General features: G+C 38.7%; 1 protein-coding gene across 1 annotated transcript in view; it reads left to right on the top strand.

Annotated features, from left to right (window-relative positions):
• The window catches only part of abcb7 (ATP binding cassette subfamily B member 7), a 44,751-nt gene that overhangs the window by 2,899 nt on the left and 25,851 nt on the right, over positions 1-16,001 (top strand). Inside the window, exons 2-4 of the mRNA XM_015400851.1 lie at positions 4,475-4,558; positions 4,650-4,727; positions 5,789-5,908. Of these exons, the coding sequence (XP_015256337.1) occupies positions 4,475-4,558; positions 4,650-4,727; positions 5,789-5,908 (282 nt within the window). The remainder of the gene's footprint in view (positions 1-4,474; positions 4,559-4,649; positions 4,728-5,788; positions 5,909-16,001) is intronic.

Here is a 16,001-nt window from a genome sequence, read left to right as displayed (position 1 = left end):
GTTACAGAGGACGCCACTCATATAGATGGTCTGCTGTGGGAGAAAATACTTCTTAACACTGACTTATTAACACCGGCTTTGTCTGGTGGTTTGCTCAGATTTTGATCATTACATTGTTTATTCAAACCAAATTAGCTTTAAGCAACTAGATTGGTTGGAAAAACAACCAATTTATTCTTAGAATCTATCCAAACTTGATCCAGCTGAGAGCAGCTCTCCTCCAACCTCCCACATCTTGACTGAACACTGAGGCTGTTTAGATGCCTGTCAAAATTCTTCAAAAGTGCAAAATGATCATATTTGAACAATAACTTCCTCAGATGTATGTCCAAGAAGGATAAAATAAAATGCAAACATAACTGTTGCAGATATTATAACCATAGCAAATGTGTTGGATTATTTTTTGCAGTGCTTCTTAATGATATAACATGTTTTATTCAGAGTTTGTGTCCTCCCACCGTAAAACCAGGGCATTATGATCTTTAACCTGACTATGTCTAATTGCTAGTCAAGTGCAGCACAGCTCTGCCATATTACTTACTAAGAAAAAAAACCCCACTTAAATCAAAATTTCACCTCCAGAGTATGTGGCTGCCATTATAAGTTATGACACCTAATGAGTGGTGCCTGATTTCTATTAGAAGGGAGACTTTGAATACAATCATGGGTTGATATCATACCAAGTCTGAAGTGTTTAAATTGCTTCTCTTTTCATCCAGAAAACCAAGCTCACATTCACACCCCTCGGGATGGTACAGATCTCTCTTTGTAGATCTTTGTATTGAGAATTAAAGAAACCTGCTTATAACTCAAACTCAGCTGAAATATAACTTATTAAACAAAAGGTAATTAAGACAAATATGATTTCATTAGAAAAAATATGTTTCAGTATTTGCTAGCTCACTTTATATAAAAATCTAGTTCTTGGTACAACAATAGAAGCGGGTCACAATGGGTTTGGTTTACTTTAAGCTCAGTGTGCTTTCTTAATCCACCCACAGTATATCTTGTGTTAACAGTCAGCTCAGCCTCTGCGTGTGTATTTGTAGTTTTCATCCAAAGTCAACTGAGAGTGTTCTTAAAAAGAGCTTCTGTTGGTGATATACAATCACATGTTCTGAATTTCCTTGTCAACGTGCCCTGAAAATGTTTACTGTGTTCCATTTGAGGTTTTCATGTCGGAGGTTTAAATACAACCACCTTGTAAAATACTAAGTGAACATATTTGAAAGCAAGTTGATCTGACTTTACTTCTATCTGTAGTAAAACACTAAAACTAAATATAAAATATGAATCTATTACTGCTCGGATGTATTTACTACCATTCTGAATTTTATCAAGTTGCCTTTTTTATGTATTGGTGCCTTTTTGAAAGTGTATTCCTTCAGATTTCATCAGTTTTTGTCACATTAAAACTGCGTCCAATTTAAAATGTGTACGTATAATTGGTTAAAAACAAAATTTTTCGATAAAACTTTAATCTGAATAATTTATTTTCTCCATCAGGCATTTTTGCATAAAGGTTACTTCACCTCATTGAATCAATTCAGTAGAAATGGTGTTTCTATTATAAACATCATATTTAAGAGCATAGGCTTTTCTCTGTTGCAAATTTTGCTGGAAAATTGTTCAAGAAATTATTTCAATAAATTATAGTATTGTTATTTAGTATGAAACCAGTAGTCCCTCCACATCCAAGCTGTGCTGTTTGATTTTGAACCCATTTCCATCTATTTCACACAAAAAAGTCAACTAGCATTTCTCTCGGTTGCTACTCCCCAGTCACAAGGCTCTCATGCTGTAGTCGCTACGGTAAGGAAAAGATAAGGAACCTTTTTAGCAGACTTTAGTAGAACAAGGAAAACTAACAAACATGTAAACGTAAATTATTGAGCTCATTTAAAATGGTCATGTGATTAATTTACAGTAAAATGAAAGACAGGTTTGTTGTGACAGGCCAAAGTCTTAGTTGTAGTCAGACTTGGACCAGGCCACTCTGAGGCCTCGTCCGTGCCATCTAAGTCTCTGAAAGAGTTTCTGAAAGAGACTTAGATGGATATGGGGCATTGTCGGCTAAAAAAAGAAGCCAAACGACCCCGCTTCCAAAAGGGTGGACCTGTTCTTCCGTTTCGATTTGCATGTTTTCAAAACAAAAACAAGGTTTTGATGGGCTACTCTATAAAACCTCAAACTCAACGCTATTCCTGACATTTTGAATTGAAAAAGCTTCCTCAATGGGAAGTGAAACGTCTTCAAACTTGAAAACAAAGTCCAGTGGATTGTTTTTTTAACTTTTGTTTGGGAAGACTATGACCTGGATGACTGAGAATCTTCACCAGCACCAGGCCATTCGAACTTCTTATTTAAGCCTTTCAGGTTTGGGCTTGCTATTGTGCTTCGGATCATTGTCCTGCTCCATAACCAAAGCACATTTTAGGAAAAAAGGATCGATAGCCAGATGTTCTGTAGCAGAAAGTAGAATTCATAGTTCCATCAAATAAGGTCAAGTCCTGAAGCAGAACATTAATCCCACACCAACAAACTACCACCTCCATGGTTCACTATAGTCTCACATTCTTTTTTTAAGGTGGTTAGTAGATTTTGATTTTTGTTTTACTAAATGTAAGATTTCTTGTTGAGCAATAGTTCTTGCCTGGGAACTTCCACATGGAGGCCGTTTTTGCTCGGTCTCTTCCTTATATTTGAGTCCTGAACTCTGATCTAACTGAGGCGAGTTCAGTGCTGTATGTTAATGTGGGTTATTTTGTGACCTCCTGGGTGACTAGTTGATGTGTCCTTGGATTGATTTAAGTAAGCTGGCTGCTCCTGGAAGGTCACCTTTGCTCTGTTTTCTCCATTTGTGCCAAAACAATGGCTGGGGTTCAGAGAACCATGGGTTTAGAAAATTGACAGTGACTTTGTTTTTTTCATCCAGTCCTAAACTATTGTCAAGATTTGAGCATGATGTTTCATTTTAATTTATGCTTCATTTTGTTTGACTCACAAATAAACTTACCGGTAATAAAAATCTTCTCAAAAAAGTCATGCCCAGATTATTGACAGTGATTGACAGCGGTACATTGGCACTAGTGCTGAAACTAACGATTATTGTACCAATCAATAAATTTTTTTATTATTTGAGTAATTGGTTATTAATTGGATAGAAAAAGGTTCCTGAAAGAAGATTGTCTACAAATTTAAAACCAGTTTAAAACTTTGGCACTTTAGGAGTACTGGAAGGAGCATTGTCAGAGAAAAGCCAGTGGTATGTGTTGGTGTCTGTATACTTCAGTTAAAAATATTTAGTTACTAAATTAATCGAAGATTATTTCAATAATTGATTCATTACAGTTGATTAGAGTAATTGTGATTTATCATAATTATTTGTTTCAGTCCTGATTGGCACACAGCAGAACAAACGTGGTGAGTAAAGTGATCACAGTGAGGATCATTATATGACGATGCGGTAGGATGAACCGCCACCATTTTCACATGACACAGAAAATGAGGGAGATCAGAGGGAGGTTCTGTGGAGGAGGTCAGCTGTCCTGTGCTGGGACAGTCGTTGAACATCTAAACCAAACATTGGGAAACAGAAACTAACAATTTTCATGTGTTAAAGCATGACACATACACGATTTTGCCCAAATTTTGATGACATTTTTTCTTTTTTATGTATATTTTTTTTCCAATAGCGTTTATGTCATATGACCACCTGACAATATACTAGTGTCAAATCATTATACTAGACTGGACTGATTTTGCAGACTTATATTCCAATTATAACGCATTTTTATTTGTTATTAACCCTTAATTTGGGGATAATCAGAATTTATTTTCATTTCACATTATTACAAAATGCTTTAATTTATTTTCAGTCCCTAAGTGAACCACTGCTGTCCACGGTAGAACTACTGGCTTAAGTTTTCCTAGATTACATCATGTTTCCAGCTAAACTGATAGCAAAAGTTCAGATGGAGTTACCCTCTGTTAAACAAACAGACAATTAGGACACCATAGCGGGATTTCAACAAATGTGCAGTAAAGTGTTACAATGGTGCCTGGAACTCAGACAGAACTATAACATCTATTTATAGTTTATCAGCATAACAAACTTGATTTAGGGGTGAGTCATACTTTAAGTAATTTCTGGATTCTGCAGCAATAGGAGTGTGTCAAATCAAAGGTGAAATCAAACCAATAAAGGTTATTTCTATTATTCTATTTTTTTAGGTTTTGCCAAGTTTTATTTTTTTTTTTCTGTTAACAATTCGAAAAAATGGCAATAGTATTTACTTAAATCACTTCTATATGACATTACAGTTGACGTTCATCCGAAACATTTAAGTGTGTATAACCGAGCAAATACGTTTCCATACCTCTGTATTTATTCTGTTTCAGAGTTTTTAGATTTTAGAGCGGAGACAATCTAAAACACCACATGTTGGCTGACATAAAGTATTTTGTGTTTCAGCTGAGCTCCCTTCCACACCTTCGAACAGCAGCATGGAGCACAAACAGAGTGGAGTGCAGTCGTCGAATTTTAGACGGAGTAAAGGTTTGTGGTATACCACAAACAGCACACTTTTTTTTTCTTGCTTTAATGTGGAATTGGTAATCAAGTTGTCATTCTGATGATTTTTTAACAGCATTTGCAGGAAACGGACAAGCGGACATGTTGGCACGGACATGCAGGCGGAGGTTTGAGCGCAGATCCCAAAAATGTGGTGAGTGTGGTGTCCTGGTCACGTCAGGAATGAAAAGATTCACCCTCTGGTGTTTATTAATAGAAATAGAATAAAGAGTCACTGGAAGATGTGAATGAGAAATTAATATAAAATACTGTGGTTTCTGGTGAAAGTGGGCATTGAAGGTATTGATTTGACATTGTCACAGTTAATTTAGCTTTTCCTCACTTCCAGTTACGCCTGGTCAATACTATTGAATGTGATTCCAATAAAGCCGCATTTCTGTATAATATGTCATTGTGTAGATCTGTGCTGGTCAGTCAACTGCTGTGTATATCTACAGTTAAGATCAAAAGAAAATGTTATTTCCAACTATGGATAAAGCATCTTTATTGGCTGCTGTATTTTACCACCGTAGTGTTAACCTGGGAATTATTTGATGCTGTTATTAATTATCTTACGATAATAGTGTAGAGGTTTCATGTAGTCATATGTACAGGCTCAGGAAGTTGCTTATAAATCAGTAGCTGTCGCTTTGCAGTTAACACTTTTCCTGGCTGTGTTTGATCAAAGGCAGGTGATGGATACAGTTTCACTGTAATTTGCTCCAAGGAGCTGCCACACAGCAGGGCTCTAACATGGTGGTACCATATTGAGTGGATTAGAGGAATTACCGAATATTCTGTGGCCTTCCGAGAGTCCCTGTAGCAGATGTGTGTGGAAGTGTGGGTAAACAGCAATGCTGGCACCGGCAGGTTCTCAGCCTCAGCTGGGATGACAGCCCAGGTGTCTCCTGGGAGTTGTAGTGTCAGCCTGGATGCCCAAGTCCACCTGGAGACTCTCTCATTGTTGTTGTCAGATCTCTCAGGGGAGTCCTGCTGACATTTGATGTTCCATGTGTCTGCCCACGGTGTCGTCTTAAGGTTGCTGCGATTGTCACAATGAATGCAGAATGAGCATTACTCACCATTACAGACTGAAGGCAGATTAGAAAGCTAAAATGAATCTGTTTATTCATGTTCCCTGCATTTACACGAAAAAATAAAAACCTGGGGAAATGATCTAAATACTTTGTTTATGTTTTTTTTCTCTGTCTGCAGCTAAAAGAAGTGCATTCAGCCAAGATTCTCTCTGCTATGCTGTCCTACGTGTGGCCAAAGGACAGACCAGACCTACGGGCGCGGGTTGCCATTTCGCTTGGTCTTCTAGCTGGAGCCAAGGTAATTATTAGAAAAAGTTTATGCTAGTAAATTTGTTGACATCTGCTTTATTTTGCTGTATTTTGCAGTTTTAGTGGTTTGATTACCACGTGTTATAGAGACGGATTGGAGCCCATTGTTATGACACTTAAGGTACCGGCCTTTTGTCAATATGAACCACTCTGTGGGATGTTTGCCACTGATGAATTGAAGTTGTTGATTAATGAGTTAATCTAAAGTCGTTTAGTTTTTAGCTGCAATTTTCTTAAAAATGCATCTTTGCTCTTCTAGAGGTTTTTTTTTTTTTTCATAAAACAAAGAGCTTCTTTTTTTACAATATGCTCAATGAATGCTGCTCTGCAATGCAGTACAGCTGAATTGGCATTACTTGGGCGTTAACTTAAGGAGCTTGTTGAGAGTTTATATGCAGAAACAAATCTTTCTGCGTCCTTGTTGCTGTTATGCTGCGTTCACACCAAACGCAGCAGGAGCAGCTAGTTTCCATGCAAAGTCAATGGTTCACGCACATCAAGGCGCAGTAAAATGTCCCGTGGTGCATTTTGAGCTGCAGGCGCAGTGCGTCTGAGCAGCTGAAGCAGCGCGTCATGAGCGTTTAAGCAAGTGTTTAAGGTATGTGGGGTCTGAGCGGCTCTGACAGAAATAATATTGGAAGGCAGGATGGTAATCTGGATGAACTGACTGCTGTGATTTAGTTTTCAGGTGGATTTTCCCACTTAAAAACATATTAAAACTACTTTATTCCCACTGATCACAGCAAATATAGCTGCAGGGCAAAGAAAGGATAGGGTAGCTCCGCCCAACGCGCGTCAGACACACTTTTCCACCACTCAGCAGGAGCAGCAAAGATGCTTCAGCCGTGCGTCAGAACTAAACTGATACAAGCAGCAAAAAGGAAGCAGCAGACGCGATTTTGCTGCTCCTGCTGCGTTCAGTTTGAACGCAGCTTTACAGTGAAATAATTATGCAGCAGATTCTGTATCCTCCATATTTTCTGCCGTCCATGTTTCATGACTGTTATCAAGCTCAATCTCCGGCCTTTTGCCTGAGGATTAACATCGCTGCCCTCTTCTGGAAGCTGACAACACTACAGCGCCTAAACAAGCCCCAGCTAAGTGGGCGTTATTAGTTGATATAGACGAAAAATAGATAATATCGACAATTAATAGTTATTTAAAGTAAAATTCTATACTTTCTTTGTTTTAGGCAGAGAAAGGCCTGAACTTAAACAGAACAATTTTAGCCGAATATTAATCGAATTGAACTCTTAACAGTTACAACAACATTTAATTTCCCTTCATGATCCATCAAGTATTGCTGATATGAACCGATGCACTTTATTTGGTTTTATTCTGAATTGTGTTGATAATCTCAATTATTAGAAAAATAGTAATATTCGGTGTTAAACATTTAAAAAGCCAAGCCATGAATTATTGTTGTGGAATAGGTTGACTCTGGCTTCTAATCAGCCATGTATGTGTGATCGTAAAAAAAAAATTTATTAAAGTCCAAAAGGAGAGGTTTTCCTTTTTAGATGGAGGTCTGAGTGTTTGTACAGGTGGGGGGTAAGAGACAACCTGTTTTGGCACTTTGAGTTTATTACACCGTTTACTGCTGATTCCATAAATGAGTAATAATGAAGCACAACTTACCAGAGATCACCTGCTGTTTCGAACAGAGTGTGTTTGAAATTCATCAAGCCTTTTCTGAGGGACAAATTCTGCAGCATGTTCGCTGTAAGCCTTTTTCAATGTAGTAGCCTCTCAACATCATTGGCCTTGGCCTGGGTCCATCAGAGCTTTCCTCTGGAAAATCTTTTTTTACTAAAGCATTGGAAACATTTCTTGTCCAAGCCTCATGCTATACTATTATTGAATGTTTAGATGGCTAGATCTATTATTAATACCTGACTTTCCTTATACTTTTCTGTCTCAATCATGTTTCCGCTACTCCTGCAGAGCTTTACACTCTCAGCCACTAAGTTAAAAACACCCAGGTTGCCCTCTGAAGCCAGTGGAAGCCCAATGTATAACTGGGATGCAGAATTTGCATGCACTTGAAATGCATGCTACCAAATAACTGTTGCTGTTGCAAGTGAATAATGCATATCTTGATGTTGTGACCAGATTTTCGATTCAATAAATTGTTTTGCTCTGGGGCCTCATGTATAAAACGTATCGATGTAGAAAAAACATGCAGTTCAATATTTAAAAGTGTAAAGATCTACACAAATTTCGGACCAACTGTCGGAATATGCAGCAGCCATGCAAAAATTTTTAATCCAAAATAAAATAAAAAAGCACAAAAACGCACATATTGCACTACAACATACATTTAGCTTAATGCCGTGATCAGCTAAACTATAATTGAGCGCGGTGTAGTGGCTAGAAAGCACCTTCATGGACTTCATACAAACATTGTTGAACAAAACAAGTCTGAGGCGACACTCATTTTGAGCTGGTATCCTTTTTAAGTCGCTGATGTCATTCAATAAATGTTGAAGTGCTGACTAAGTCACTCTGTGACCGTTTAATAGCTTCGTTGTCACTGTTATTTGAACAATGATGGGTTCCTTCTGGGTATTTATACTCCTTTCTACTTGTATTTAGACATGGGGATAGGTTGGCAAAAATATAACTGAGCCTGGAACCCTTTCCATGCAAATTAGGATGTTTGAAGGTAAGGCGTGGTGAGCTGTTTACACACAGTTATATAGATCTGACTTTGTCTGTGCGGTGGACAGTTCTGTCTGTCATTACCAGCAACGTCTAGTATGAAAGCTGTGCACTCTTCTATGCATGATGTTAAGATTCAAGCCTGCTTTTAAAAGCTGCTGTCCAAAATATATCAGGCACATCTAAATAACAAAATCTTGTCAGTATGCTAAAAATCCTAAGATAAATACACCAACATAGACTTTGGAAATAAATTGGTAATCGTATTTTGAGGCAAATTTTTAAAAGCTATTCTATTGACTGCCCTACAGCTTACAGCATGTCAGCCAGGGACACCAAACAGCACTTACTAAGCCTAGAACATTATGTGCCTCAACAGCAGTTATGACAAACTGTCAGCCACTTTTTAGTCTCCGTTCCTTAAATCTTATTTTGGTAGGAGCATTGCTGTCAACAGTCCGGCATAATGTGAGTTTCTAATAACTCTGATAACTTTAATCCTTTCTTCATCCATTCTTTACAGTAGTATATTACAGATTTGAAGATATTACATATCTAATATACAGATATTAAGTTTTTTGTATTATCTTATACAAGTTCATTTTGTTTTAGTGAGGACAAATCAAGAGAAGATTTATTAATGAGGAAGAGTAACTTTTAAGTTGACTCTCTTTATTAGGCAACTATGGAACACTATTAACATTCACAATAAATCATTAAAGAAATGTACTGAATTGCAACATATCCTTAATCTGGGTCCTACAGTGAGAAAATCTGTCAAATCATTTCAGAATGAAAACACTTTCAAACTAAAGTCATCACACTGCAATGATGCAGACAATTCTAGTTTGAGAAGAAAATTCAAGTAAGAGAATATCTAAAATGAGAGAAACTTTCATATTCAGGAAATGTAAAGCTTTGAAATAAAAAAAAGAACTCTGGATTGGTGTTAAAAGGCTGCAGTAACTTATGCAATCATAAAACCTTCTTTGATCATTTGTCAGAAGGTGCTCTGATTTCAACCTCCCTGTGTGATGTGCCTGGAACAACTCCCAAGGAGTCCAGAGGGGATCTGAAAAAGATGTCCTAGCCACCTCAGCTGACTACTTTCCCTATGGAGAAGAAGCGGCTCTACTCAAAGTCCCTCCTGAATGACCAAGCTCTTACCCTATCTCTAAGGGAGTGGCCAGCCACTCTGCGGAGAAAGCTAATTTCAGCCGTTCTGTCATGATCCACATTTCATGACCATAGGTGAGGGTAGCAATGTGGACCAAGAGCTTTCTCTTTTTACTCGGCTCTCTCTTCATCCTGACAGACCTGTGCAGCATCTGCATTTTAGCAGCACTCGAACCGGTCCTTTTATCAACCTCCCTTTCCATTCTCCCCTTCCACCATGGAAGGTATGCCAGCTGAAATTAAGGTGCTCCTCAAAGTATTGCTTGTGCTGTCCAACAATGTCCTCTCTCAGGGCAAGCAGCTCCCCAATCCCACAAAAAAAAAGTGTTAGCAAAGCACTGCTTTCCCTTTCGGAGGTGCTGGACGGTTTGAAAGATTTACTTTAAGGCCAACTGGGTCTTTCTTCATTGCCTCTCCAAGCTCCTCCCAGGCCAGAGTTTTGGCAGTGGTAAAAATGGGGGGGCACTCAGCTATTGGTGGGCACATCGTCAATGAAGGCAGAGAACGTGGCCCACTTAGACCACATGTCTCCGGCCTCACCCAGAATCTGGGAGAAGCTCTCCTGAAGGTGGGAGTTGAACACATGCCTGAACAAGGGCTACGTCAGACGTTCCCATCAGACCCTTACTACTTACTTACCAGCATCCAGCAGCATCCAGCTCACCACCAGGTAGTGGTCGGTGGACAGCTCCACCCTACTCTTCACCCAAGTGTCCAATAAATGCGGTCAAAGGTCAGAAGATGCCTAAACAAAGTCAATCATCAACCTCCAGCCTAAGCTGTCCTGGTGCCAGGACTGATGAACATCATTATGCTTGAGCCTGATGTTTACTATGAACAATCCTCTTGCGCAGAAGTCCAATAATGTAACAGTGCTCTGGTTTGGTGACAACAGTAAGGGACCCACCCCAACCTACGGGGCTTAGTCCAATGTGAGACGGCTGAGCTGGGGGGAGAGGAGTAGTCCCTCCTCTGGCCTCCGTCTCTCCCCGTCCTCCACCCCAGTGTAGAAGAGAATCCAGCCTCTTTCAAGGAGCTTGGTTCCAGAGCCCACGCTATGTGTGGGGGAGAGCCTGACTATTACAAGTGTATTACCATTATATTACCAGTGTCGTTTCCTTTCCCGCACAAGCTCAGGCTCCTTCCCTTCCAGCAAGGTCACATTCCGTGTCAATCATTCTGTCAGTCTGTCTCACTTGTTGGTTTAATTATGTCTTTGAAATTATTCTTTTTAGTTTAAGAAATTTCATAAGACCTGCAGAAGCACAAATATCTATATAAAATCCACATGTAAACATCTATGGTTAAATCAGCTGTATTTTCTTAATAGAAGTGCTTAAAGGAATAGTACACCCAAAACATGATTAGCCTTCATTTTCTACTCACCCCCATGCTGAACAAAACTCTGGAGTACTTTTTTGATATCTCAAATGCATCTGGAGATCTGGGAGGCTTCTTGCTGTCTGCTGACATTCAAATAATGGAGGTCTATGGCGCCCGAGACAGAAAGGTCCACAAAAGTCCACAAAAACGTGTCAATATTCCTCCATACTGCTCGTCCAATGTATTCCAAGTGTCCTGAGTGGGTAGCGTCCATAATTTACTCGAAACGAAGTCATTTAGAACGTTTTAGAGCCTAAACAGTAGTGTATAGGATTTCCTAATAGCGCCCCCATGCACGCTCACGATTCTACGGAAGCCGGCAGACCAAACCAGCGCATTCAGCTCGGCAAAGAACTCATGCTCTTCCTCAACACTGAAGTCCTCAGACATTTTTCTTTCGTTGTTTCTTTCTTTGCACAGGTAAACAGCACATTTCTTCTTCTACGCTTGCATTATTGGCAGAGCAGACGCTGAATGCGCACTTTCTTCCGGTTTGGTCTGCCGGCTTCCGTAGAATCGTGAGCGCGCATGGGGGCGCTATTAGGAAATCCTATACACTACTGTTTAGGCTCTAAAACGTTCTAAATGACTTCGTTTCGAGTAAATTCTGGATGCTACCCACTCAGGACACTTGGAATACATTGGACGAGCAGTATGGAGGAATATTGACACATTTTTGTGGACTTTTGTGGACCTTTCTGTCTCGGTCACCATAGACCTCCATTATTTGAATGTCAGCAGACAGCAAGAAGCCTCCCAGATCTCCAGATGCATTTGAGATATCAAAAAAGTACTCCAGAGTTTTGTTCAGCATGGGGGTGAGTAGAAAATGAAGGCTAATCATGTTTTGGGTGTACTATTCCTTTAAATTAGATTTGAAACTGTTTTAGTCTAGAAAATGATGTAATTTATTTCTATAATTTTTCAGATCTGGATTATTATGGAATCTGAGTATAACATGTAGATTTATTTTAGAACTCCTATGGGCAAGGACTTAAATCTAGAGACGCCATCAAATGCTCACTAAATGTATTTGATTTCTGCTGAATTATATCTATAGTCATGGTATAACATGTTGCCACCCCACAAAATAAATCAATTCTTTGAGGAAAATATCACAATTACAAATGCTTGTTTTGAACATTTTGTTTCTCATTGTGTTTTTTTTTTTTTTTGAACAACACCAAAACAATGAGGGAAAATAAGGCAATTTTACTTTATTTCACACAAAGCTCTAAACAAGGTAAAAACAAAATTTGTTACACCTTCTACTTTGAGCTTGCTTACCCTCAGGGAAAAAAAACAACAAAAAATAATCGAGATCTTTTTCTTCATATAACCATGAACAAGCATATTGAACCAATCCTCTTTTGCAAACTTTACACAGCCCTGCTACGGTGGTTTGTCAAGTCTATAATCACTCATACACCAAAGTCCGGTCATCCAAGCATTGCAGGTGTGGAAAACCCCCATTAGATATTATGTGTTATTATCTATTTGTATAAACTGACAGAAATAAGGTACTAAGAATGTGAATTTTCATATTTTTATTTTTTTTTTAAATGAATGCCATCTTCCAACTGGTATTAAGATTTAAGAATGTGTTGAATATACTTGCAAGTTGTTGCCAAACCGATCATTTGAAGCTGCGGTTTAAGTTTTTTAAATAATCCCCTTTAATCAAATCCTCTCTCTGCATCAACTACCTTGTGCTGAAACATCATGAGCACTCGCGTTAAGTGATTGCACTTGGAGAAGACGGCATGTAAAACTAAAAGCAGCGTGCATTTAAAGCAGTCTTTTAAATAATTAATTGCATGCATCAATCAGTGTGTGATGTGTTTTCTCTTCCTTTGTTGATAGTCTCTAATTTACACCCTGGAAAATAATCACAAATTCAAAGCTCCCAAATAAGTGTGTCCTGCTGCCGCCCAGCACGGCTCCTTCTGGTGCGCACTAAAGGAGTGGGGAGCGAGTGCATACAATCCAATCGACTCCTTCTCTTTCTCCTGCGTGGTTGGAGTTAACCTCCATTTTACCAATTTGTCTGTTTCAACCGAAACCACCAGCTGTGTGGATGCAATTTTTAAATCAACTGAATAATTACGTGGTTACAGTGCATCTCACCTCTGTGAGCCACATTATCAGTGACATTTTCATTTCAAATGAATGATTATACACAAGTTGGCCTCAAACGAAGCCCTCTCTACACTCGTCTGTTTCACAGCGTAAGGTAAAGCTAATTCTCTGTAGCCCGAAGCCTTTTTCTGCTACTTGACACCAAATCTCTATTATAGGATGACATATCGCCAGGTACAGATTGACACAGTGTCAATTTAATCTCCAGTGGCTGCCATTAATGGATTAAAAGAGCGCATCCAACCTTATCATGTATTAGTGGCAGAATTGAGGACATGTTTTGGCTCTGTGATAATAGGCTTGGGCTATTTTTGTGTCATGTTCTGTTGTCTTGGTAGCAAAGTGGTAGATATTGTTTTTTCCTTTTGGGATTCAGAGGTATTCTATTGTGTGAGTGTAATACCCAAACATATAAAGCAAGAACCCTGGGTATGTGACTTTTGGCAAAAGAAACTGGTTTACTCTAGACTTTGTTTTTATTTTTCTAATTTATAGAAAATATTTAATAGTTTGAAATAAAAAGAAAGGATCTTTAAAAACCTGCTCCTGTGTTCAGGGTTTGGAGGTTGAAAGGAAAATGCTACGCTGTGTCCTAATGTGCAGCGGACCGCCCAGACTGAGTCACACAGCTGTCCCTGTGCTTTTAATCAGCCCTAATAACCATTTCAATTCCATTAGCAGGACGCAGCGGCTCCTCTCCAGCACTAGCAGAGCCAGTTAAAAAAACAGAGCATGCACACACAATAACATGACACAAAATTGTGTTAACCTTGTGCATATCCTGACAACTCTTACATAGTCGGTCTTAGACTTTCTGTGTATATTCATGCTGCTGGAACATGAGGTGTGCATGCCTAAAAGGGGATTAAGGAAACAAAGAAGATTGTTAGGTTGGCGTTGAATCAACTAGTATTATCACTCAAGATTTTAAGAGGACCTAATATATACTTTTAGCTTCAAAAAAAAAAACTCTTAAAAAAACATCCTGCAATCCCTCACCTACTTTGTTCTCAGCTTCTACAGATAATTTGGAAGTGTTTTGAATGTAACCTTAAAAATGAATTTACTTCAGGAATTTTATTTTAAAATGTAAACCTCAGAAATTATAGTTTTTTCACACTAGAAGTAAATTATTTCAAATATTTTATTTCTGTTAAACTTGATGATTATGGATCCTCTTAACATCTGCCTAGCAACTACAAGTGAGAGTTAATTCTTTCCCGGAAAGTAGCAGAGAGCTAAAAGAAGACCGAAGAGCATTTTAATAGCCGTTGCGACAGTTGGAGGGTCACCTGAGGTCTGAGTGACCCTGAAAACGGGACTGTTTTTTCTGTGTGGTTATTATTACTATTTATTTTATTTTTATTTTTTTACTTCAAAGACCCAGAGAAGCATTTACTAAATGCTTTGTTGTTTCTCAACTGGAGGAACACTTACTCATAGAGCTTGAAATTAACTCTTAACAAACTTGTTTCTTTTGATAGTCCTGTGACTAGTGTTGCTGGCCTTCTTTTTTTTTTTTTTTTTCTCATGAGTTGGACTGCCCCTTTGTTCCAGTGAAAGACATTCTGAAATCTTCTGGATGCTAAGAGATTTTGGAGAACTTTGTAGGAATGGTTTAGGGATCCCACGTGATTTGGTAATGCCACAGTAACCTGGTACACAGAGCATAGTCCTTTTTAAACGTGCATCAGCTAGTTCAGTTTGTAAGAACTTTCATAGAGAAAAGAAAACACCTTTGTGATGAACTGGGGCTGAAGTGGTGAGCCACACCTTCTTGTCTGACCTCCTTGAACAAAGGTCATCATTTCGCATAAACACTCCCAAATGCACATACATAAGTAATAACCTGGACATATCCACAATGTTTTGATCTTTCTCTGGATGTTTAAATTTACCAAAACTCACCAGAAGGAGCTTTTGCTAGCTCACCATGTTTTTACACCCGGGTCTTACCACGTAGTCACACATTTGTCGGGTGCATGGTGCAGTAATTCTGTCGGCACGGTTGCCGCGTAGAGGGATGTAGAAGGCAAAAATGACATAACCTGGCAGCACGGTTGCGTCAAGCCTAATAGAATGAGGGAGGTCAGCTGTTTGCCAGCGGCAGCTCAATGGGAAAAATTAGCCATGATCCAAGTGGGAGATCCAGGTTTTAATCATGGTGTCTTAGGAAGTGTATCCGGTGTAAGAACTCAGCCTAGTCTGTGTGCCAGCTGCAACACCTTGCATTGGGAACAGATTAAAGGGCTCTTTTAATGAGGTTGGTAATAAATATAAAGTGAAATGTTTACCTACTTATTTGAATTTTTCTTTGAAATCATTTAATGATACAGTGATTTCTAGAGTTGTCCTGATCCGATATTAATATCAGATATCGGTCCAATATTTTCCAAAAACTAATATCTAAATATATCAGCCTGTATCTAAAATCTCTCATATTTTCATGCTGATAGAAACACTCTTCTTCTGTTTAAAGTTTATTTACCTTATTGGTTTATACTGAAAGGGTTAGTTGTTCTCATACCTATTGTTGGAGACTATAGTTCTCTGTTTTAGTTATATCACTTTATCAAACCTTTTCTAACATTCTACTGTACAAATAAGTATCTCTAAGTAATGGAAGAATTTATTATTCATGCTGATATCGTGGTCAATAGGGTTGGAACGGTTCACAAAATTCACGGTTCGGTTCAGTTCACGGTTTCGTGGTCACGGTTTTC

This window comes from Cyprinodon variegatus, unplaced genomic scaffold (assembly GCF_000732505.1).
Source record: "Cyprinodon variegatus isolate N-32 unplaced genomic scaffold, C_variegatus-1.0 Scaffold31, whole genome shotgun sequence".
In the NCBI taxonomy this organism is placed as follows: domain Eukaryota; kingdom Metazoa; phylum Chordata; class Actinopteri; order Cyprinodontiformes; family Cyprinodontidae; genus Cyprinodon; species Cyprinodon variegatus.
Note: the sequence above shows the minus strand (reverse complement) of the source record. Positions and strands in the feature narration are given on the sequence as shown.